This window comes from Pteropus vampyrus, unplaced genomic scaffold (genome assembly GCF_000151845.1).
Source record: "Pteropus vampyrus isolate Shadow unplaced genomic scaffold, Pvam_2.0 Scaffold852, whole genome shotgun sequence".
NCBI classification, from domain to species: domain Eukaryota; kingdom Metazoa; phylum Chordata; class Mammalia; order Chiroptera; family Pteropodidae; genus Pteropus; species Pteropus vampyrus.
The window spans coordinates 74,671-83,186 of record NW_011889633.1 but is presented as its reverse complement, the minus strand read 5'-3'; the positions used below and the strand labels follow the sequence as shown (position 1 = coordinate 83,186).

Here is an 8,516-nt window from a genome sequence, read left to right as displayed (position 1 = left end):
GCCCGCGGCACAGCCGGCCTCGCGCATGCGCGTCCGGGACCCTGTGCTGGCGCCTCCGCAAGCCTCCCGATGGCACTTCACGTCATTCCTCTCAGTGACACTGACCAAACGCCAAGAGCGTCCCACAATCTGCTTTCAAACACGTTATTTTAATAACCACATTTTCTCTGATAATGAAGTTTTCTTAAAAAGCTATATTTAAAACTTAAAAATGACTCAAATTAATGGGGGGAAAACTCAGATATTAATTGAATTAAATAACTAACCTTTACTGGTTTATCAAATGCTTCAGTTTTACCACGGAATTTGTGTTTCGGAAAAAAAGCCCGCAGTGCGGCACTGTAAAGTCACGGTCAGGGGTGTCATCAAGTCAGCCCGAGGTGGTGGAGGGGCCTAACCCGCAGGGCGCCCGCGATGCTGCCACCCCCAAGGACCTTGGCCCAGAGGGCCCTGCTCCCTACGCACCGGGCTGCGGGCGCCCTCACCGGCCTGCTCTGCCTGCCTCACAGCAGTGACCGCTCCAGGTCCGCCCAAGAGAGACGCCATTCTGCGGTGTATGGCACTGTCACCCACAGTGCACCCAAAAAATCACAGACGCGAAAAGCAGAACCAGGAAAAAGTCGTGCACAGGGAATACGAGAAACAGGACTGACGACGTTACGGAACAAGGAAACTGCGCTTCTCCAAAGTTAACACTGGGAGCAGAGATTCGCGACACACGCTTCCGACAAGGGACCTAGAGTGGACACACAAGGAGCCTGTGCACCTTGGCAAACAGCAGAAACAACACTGGGCAGGACCTCAGAGAAGACGGAACGGCCGACCGCAGGCACGGAGGACACACACACCACCAGACGCGCCCGCCCCAGCGGGAGGGCGCCGCCCCTGGCTCCAGCCCTGGCAGCGGCAAGGTGGCCTCATTGTTTCCTGAGAGAGACACACCTGCCACCCCTCGGTCTGACCTTAAGGAAGCAAAACATCCTTTACAAAAAGATTCTACACACAGCAGCTTTACTCACAACAGCCTAAGTCCAGAAAAAAAGACACACGGCCATCGGCAGGTGAGGCGTAAATGAGCTGCAGTGTGTTCGTGCGATGGTCACCCCTCACCGAGCAACACGAACTACGTACACGAGACGCGGACGGGGCTCCCGACCCCGCTGAGCCAGCAGCCAGGGGCAGCGGGCGACACCCCGTCCGTCTCTGGTTACGTGGAATTCTGGAGATCTAACCTGGGAGACTGATCCACGGCGCAAAAGAAGGTGGGTGGTTGGAGAGGTAACAGCCAGGTGAGTGGGGTGGCGGTCACACGAAGGTATGACTTGGTCCCATCCTATCATATGCAAACTATGCATCAACAGAGCTTATTTTAGAAGTGTTAACACAGAACTAAATGCAACCTCAAACATACCGGAACCTCTCTGCAGGTTCACGTTCATTTTCCTAATGACAGTGACGCCAAGACCCCTGCCTGGGTTACTGGCACAACATCGACACTGCTAGACATTCCCCGGGGTTTAATTACGACAGGGCTCACTACGTCTCCTCTCCCAGATGCCTAGATGTGACCTGAAGGCCATCCTGAGAATGCGAAGCAAGCTGAGGAAGCTGCTGATAGCTGTGGCCCCTGGCGACCACCTGCGAGTTTTCAGTACGGAGCGACCAGCGCATGACACAAGTTCCACCCAGAACCCCCAGTTTTAACGTTTGTGACTGTCACTGGCTGACTTCAAACCTATTCCAAATGTACGTGTTTGAAAAACACTGCACTGACTTACGCAAGAGAAAGCGGGTAATGACCGTGCCCTCTGGTCCAGCCTTGCCTTCCTAGCTAGTGAGACAGGCTTCGTGACAGTGAGCTGAGGCCCGACCTTCCCTTTGTCTCTGGCTCAACAGCTGAGCTCTGGGTGCACACGGGGCCCACCATGACCACGTGGCATGTGGTCTGACCACTGACCTTTTCCTCTGGGTACATGTGGGACATGGTGAGACTGACATCAGACAAGCCTGAGGCAGCCCCTGACACAAATACCTAGTCACACAGTCTCTGGAGAAAGGACCTCTCCAGAAACGCCTGAGCATCTCATGCACCGCCCTCTTTCCAGTGACTGTTCCTGGAAAGGAGCCCGCAGAGCCAGGAAGGGCCGTGGTGGCTACTCATGCTACCTCCCCAGGGAGGGACAGGTCAGGCGAGTGAGCAGGAGCTCTGCTTCCAGGAGAGACGGGAGCCTCCCTACGCCATCCTGCATGCAGGTGAGCCCTCACGGCCCCAGCCCTGCTGGACTCTGAAGGAGGCCTGTAACTTCACCTAGTTCCCTTCTCTGCCAAGGTTATTATTTGTATGATGTTTTCAGTATCGTATAATGAAAAACAAAAGACAAACATGTCCAATTAGATATTTTTCCACTGTGGACCTAATTACTTCGTTCTACAATGAATAACAGCTGTCTAATTATGCTATAGTAAACGCTACTTCCTGGCTTTTTGATAAAACTTTTTAAAAGTATAACATATCTTAAAAACCACCAGATAACCACCACCCAGATAAAATTTGTGACTATATTTATAGACTTTAACTTTTATAATTAACCTATATCTAAAGCAAGGAAAATATTGGAAAAGTCATAGTTACAGGACAGAATGTAAACTTTGTGAGCTTGATGGTGTAAAATAACCACAGATGGACTGGAATCTAGGGAGCTGAGAGTGGGCGAGCAAGGGGCGGCTCTGCCTGCCTCCCATCCGTGAACCGAGAAGCAGAGATTTGCTTTACTAGCTGCCGTCACAGGGGTAGGTGTTAAAGAAGATTAAAGGCAGAAAGCAAGCCTGCCTCCAGGGACCTGGGCTGGGAATGGGCACGGGAGCCTTCCTTTCTATTTGTACTCTTTGAGGTGTCACTTTTTTAAACTGTACGCATTATCTTTTTAGAAATCTTACTCACATAAAAGTTTACGTTACCATTCCCTAAAGGCCTCACCTCGGCAAGAGCTGCAGCTTCTTTGTCCTGCACAAACACAATCGGTGGCACATTCCTCAGAATCTGCTGGGACATCAAAAGATGCCTGGAGAGAGACAAAGCAGGCTTATGCCATGGTGGGTAACGTTTGCTGGAGAGGCACGGCAGTGCCAAAACAAAACGTATGATAATCTCATGAAAACATAAGAAATAAGATTTGCTTATCACATTATTCAAAGGTGAAAACATCAGCCCACAAGTCTTCGTTGGCCAACTGCGCATTACAAAAAGGATAAGAAACGCATCACTACAGTTGTTTTTAATTCTCTAAATGCAACTTTTGAGATTCCAGTAAGTATTCTGATCTGCACTTATCAACATCCTCCTGGGCATCACTGTGGCCTTGGACCCACAGCTGGGCAATAATGACCTGTCAGTGAGCCGTCCTCCACTCAATGGACATGCACTGGCAACATTGCCACCCAAGTACGACGGTCCCCAACCACTGTGACAGCAGACCGGGAAGTGATGTCTGCACTATGCAGTCAGGTGAATCTGGGTGCAAGCACAGAGTGAAAATGTGGCTGTGACACAGAGCACATCTGTCAGTGATAGATCTTGGGACACACTTACGGGAAAACCGATACTAAACCCTGGGTGATCAGAAGGGTTGGGAACAGGGACATTCTATTTAACTGAATTTTATAACTACCTAAAATTAATCAGAAAACAATACTGTTATCTCGACACTTACGGGAAACCTCTCATTTTTAAGTTTCTGTTAAATGCAAAACATGAAATCAACTGATAATTCTTTCATGTACAAGTTTACAGACTCCTGGGAACAACTGCAATGGACATCGGTGACCACAAGGCAGGACGGCTAAGTAGACGGTGTGAAGACACCAGTGCATGTATGACTCTGCGTATGACCCTGACTTCCCAACACCCGGCCACGCCCACAGCAACGAAGGGCAATGCAGGGGATGCCAAGAGGGACAGAGAGAAAGCAGGGAGGCAGGAAGGACGGGTTCCAATCCTGAGCGTGCGGGGTGGTTGGGTCTCTGCGTTCAAGTCTGAGGAGACCTTGAGTAACTACTATCACCCAGCTCAGTTCTCAAAATCTTAGGACCCCTTTACACTCAAAAAATTACTGAGGACCCCCAAAGAGCTTTTGTTTATGTGAGTTATAGCCATAAATATCTGCCATATTAGAAATTCAAACTAAGTATTTTAAAAATACGTATTTATTAATTCATTTAAAGTAAACCCACCAAACGTTCAGACATTTTTAATGCAAAATAACTACTTCCAAAAATGTTTTTGGAAAAGCGGGGCAGTGTTTACACAGCTGCAAATTTCTTTCATGCCCAGCTTAATGGCAGACAGCTGAACTGCCATGTCTGCATCTGCGTTCACTCTGCTCTGATGTTATTTTGGTTGAAATATAAGTCTGGCCTCACACAGTTCTCTAACTGCAAAATGGAGAATACAAACACCCTTCAAAGAGTGTGGCTCTTCTTGACGCTACACGAACACGCAACACGTGGTCGTTTTCAGGGTCGGTCGCGATGTGGACCCTGACGGCAGGTCGCTGGGCACAGACCACCTGCTCTCGCACTCTGCACTGTTCTCGGCACGTGACCGCAACCTCGCACACCGGTCACCCGGGAAGACCGGTTCCCCAGGCTGTGCGCACTGCAGAAGGTCGACACGTTCACCAGACCGCATCGCACTGTCTGGGTCGCCACCGATCTCGTGGAGTCTGTCAGTACTGGAAAGCTGTCAAACGCACAGTGGTGGATACTAGTTGTCTAAAATTCTGATCTTCACTTGAAAGCTTGACTTTTATCACAGGCAACAAGTGGTCCGTTGTTTTCCCTGTGACAGGTTCACTTGGTCGTTTGCAGAAAACGTCTGTCAAGTACCCACATCTGAAAAACTAGTTTGTTCACTTGCTCCAAGAGAAAAAGTGACTGTGGGACAGCTTGACCCTCGAAACCCCGAGAAGGACCCAGAGCCCCCATTCTGAGACTCGCTGACCTACTTATGGCTTAAATGAAAATGTCAATGACACTCTTTAGTCCAAGAAAACGCTGCCAAAGTTTTCCGGGAAAGGGAAAGCGCGCGGGAGCGGCGGCGCAGCCTCACCTCATCTGCGCGGCACTCCTCCGCAGCGCGGCCCCGGCGCGCGCGTCCCGCTCTGCCCGCGGCGTGGCCTTCCAGTACACTCGGCAGGCGGAGAAGTCTGCCGTCAGGGACACCTGGGCCCGCCCCGAACCACCGTCAGCTTGCTCGCGAGACAAGCGCCCGGGCGGCCGTCCCCAGCGGAGCGCGGGTGCCCGGCACGCACTGCCACAGGCCACCGCCTCCCCGTGCACTCCAGCAGAAGCGGGACAGGGACGCCCAGACCGCACCCGGCCCAGCACCCCCAGGAGACCCTGCACGGCCACCTGCTCGCCCCCTCCCTACCCTCCCGCTGAACCCGCGCTGAGTGGACAGACGGCAGGAAGCCGCCTCCCTTAGCTGTCCACCAAGGGGCAGAGGCGGCCCCTGCTCGCCCGACCCGGGTCTCCCAACGCTGCGCCGCTCACGCGCGGCAGAAGCACGTGCTTGCACACCGCGCACGCGCAGACAGCCGCATTCCCTCGCTTCGGCCGCGCGCCGGACCCCTCTGCGAGCTGGCGGGCCCGGCCGTGTACCTTGGACAGCTCCACGTTCAGGTCGCAGAGCTCCTGGCTCACTTCCGGGGTGCACAGCAAGTCGGTCAGCGCTTTGTGGAGGAGGCCGTTCAGGGCCCTCAGCCGCACGCCGTCTTCCTTCCTGGTCTTCTGCGAGGTGCTCTTAGTCAGAGACTCCAGCTGGGACGGCTTGTAAGTCTCGGGACAGGACAGACACACAGCCGGCATTAGACTGTACTGACTTACAGAAGGGGCAGCTGGCAAGAACCTGAACGCCTTGGTAAACAAGGGACAACTGTCACGGCACAGTGTATTTTACAGAGCTGGACCCTTCTGGATCTTATCTAGGTTGAAAGTACTGCCATTATAATGTTTCCCCCAACACGAATTGAAATATAAGCCACATATCATAAAACCCTCCCACTTAAAATGTACAATTCAGTGGCTTTTAATATATAGTACATTTTTTTCTAATTAGAGCCAATCGTTACATAAATTTTTACAGTATATTTATACATGTGTGTTTTAAACACACACACACTAAAAACTGAATGGACATGATCTTCTTAGAATTTGATAACAATATGACATTCTGGAAAACTTTAGTGCAATTTTTTTAAGGTCAAAATTCCATGTTACCAGCGCATCTAGTCCACTGCTACAGACCCCGTCCCCTCCAGCACAGAAATGAGAGGGGCTGCCAGGCTGGAACTTGGCCAACTTGGGCAGCCTTGTGCCCACCAAGGTTTCAAAGTGGCTCGTCGCCACCCCTCTGTACTTACCAAGTGAGGGCCCAAGGAAGGACCTTCATACCAGAATTTTTTTCTATGGGGAGAAAACAAGAACTGTGTTGGATATTGATAGCAAATTACAGAAGAAAAAAATTACATAAGTTAAGGCGGGCTTCCAGTACCACAACTGTTTCTAAGGGGCTGAACTTGGACACAGAAATCGTGAGACTGGGAATCCAAGATATTTAGATATCTAACTGACAACATGGTTGTGAGGGAGAGACAAAAATTATGCACTCTCATAATTTTTTACTCAAAGTCCCAAAGGTAGAGAAAGAGGATCTAAAAAACACGCCTAACAAAGGGCACATGAGCACTGTGCTCTGCTGGATAAAGCTGTGTCCCAGGGGTTCCGGTCAGCGACTCACATTACCACCTGCGTAACTGGAATCAAACAAGTGAGTGGGGGCGGGGTGGGGAGCCAGGCTGCTCAGTGTTGCCGTGGAGGTTACAGATGAGCAAGGAAAGGAGGCTGGAAGGGTCATGGGGTAGGGGTAGAGCTGGGGATCTGTATGAACTCAAGTTTCACTTAACGGAAACAGACGGTGACACACAGAAACATTCACAGGTAAGTGCATATACAGGGCTTAATATAAACACATTTTTTGCTGTCAGCTGAAAGGGCCTAAAAGACAGACACCCTGGTAGCAATGGGTATGCTCAGCTCTGAGGTCATGGTGTCTAATGCCACCCTCCAACACGGGAACCAGAGCTCCTTGGAGAAGTGGCTATTCTGGAGCTAAGGCATCTTGCAGTGCCACAGAGAAGTGCTAAATAACTAACCAGTACCCGCTAAACTTTCGAGGTCTTCAAAACAAGGACTGCCAAAGTTAAAAAGAGCCTAAAAAGATGATGACTATGTAATGTGGTCCCTCAGTAGGACCCTGGAACAGATAAAGGACATTAGGTGAAATCTATGGGAGCATAAATAAAGCATGGACTTTAGTTAATGATACTGTATCAATATTGGTTAATTGTAACAAATGTGCCAGACTAACGTAAGATGTTAACGTGGGGGAAACTGGGTGTAGCTTATGGGAACGCTGTACGCTGTATGCAATTTTTCAATAAATCTAAAACTATTTTTAAAAAGTCTAGTAGAACAGTTAGTTTTCAAAAGACTTAAAACTATTACCCGAACTGTAAAAGAACAGAAAAAAGGCTGGGTAGGAAAACGGCAATGTTAAAGGGAGAGGTGGAATAGCTAGTGACCTTTCGACGATCACTGCCTGACAAGCAAAGGCTGAGCTTGCTGGCCGGGCGCTGGGGGCCAGGGCCGCGCGGTCCTGGTCCTCCGCGCGGACCCCCGACCCGTAGGCACCACCCCAGCCCGCAGGTCCCCTACGTTGAGCGCACCGCCCCCATGCCCCCACCCCGCACTCGGGGCGCGTTACTTGGTTTTTGCGGCAAATTTCTTGAGCAGGTTCTTGCCGCAGGAGACCGGCGAGCCGTGCAGGTCTCGGGCGCCGCCCAGAATCCCTGCGTGACGGGCGCCAGGCAGAGCCTGGAACCCCGCGCGGAGGGACCCTAGCTGGTGCGCCACCACGCTCATGGCCGCCAAGCAAGGGCTAAGGCGTGGCGACGCAGGGCCTGGAGGGCGGGTGGGCGGACCTGAACCGGCGGGGCGGAGCGACGCGGGCGGGGCGGGGCCTGGAGGACGGATAGGCGGGACGTGAAGCGGCGGGGCGGGGCGGGGCGACGCGACGTGGGGCGTGAGCGGGGCGGGGCCTGGAGGACGGGTGGGCGGGACGTGAAGCGGAGGGGCGGGGCGACGTGTGGTGGGCCATGGCGACGCGGGCGGGTCCTGGAGGACGGGTGGGCGGGACGTGAAGCGGAGGGGCGGGGCGACGTGCATGTGGGACGACGTGCGTACGGAGCGGTGACCAGCGATGCGAACGACGTGGGCGGGGCGGGGCCTGAAGAACGGGTGGACGGGACGTGAAGGGGCGGGGTGACGCGGGGCGGGTCGGGAGACATGGAGCGGTGGAGCGGCGGAGCGGCGGAGCGACGTGCGGGACTGGGTGACGCGAAGGGGCGGGGTCTGGAGGATGCGGGGCGGGGCCCAGAGGCAACGTGTACTCACTCCCA

The 8,516-nt window shown here is 52.6% G+C and overlaps 1 protein-coding gene across 2 annotated transcripts in view; it reads right to left on the bottom strand.

The window, feature by feature from the left end:
• Positions 1 to 8,018, bottom strand: part of RBFA (ribosome binding factor A) — a 16,123-nt gene extending 8,105 nt beyond the window's left edge. Inside the window, exons 1-5 of one of the 2 annotated variants that reach the window (XM_023526410.1) lie at positions 7,823 to 8,018; positions 6,420 to 6,462; positions 5,659 to 5,913; positions 5,108 to 5,220; positions 2,978 to 3,062 (exon numbers count right to left, since the gene is read on the bottom strand). In XM_023526410.1, the coding sequence (XP_023382178.1) occupies positions 2,978 to 3,062; positions 5,108 to 5,220; positions 5,659 to 5,913; positions 6,420 to 6,462; positions 7,823 to 7,980 (654 nt within the window). In that variant the 5' untranslated portion in view covers positions 7,981 to 8,018. The remainder of the gene's footprint in view (positions 1 to 2,977; positions 3,063 to 5,107; positions 5,221 to 5,658; positions 5,914 to 6,419; positions 6,463 to 7,822) is intronic. The other variant, XM_011385992.2, reaches the window with a different exon arrangement.
• Positions 8,019 to 8,516: the final 498 nt, after the last annotated feature.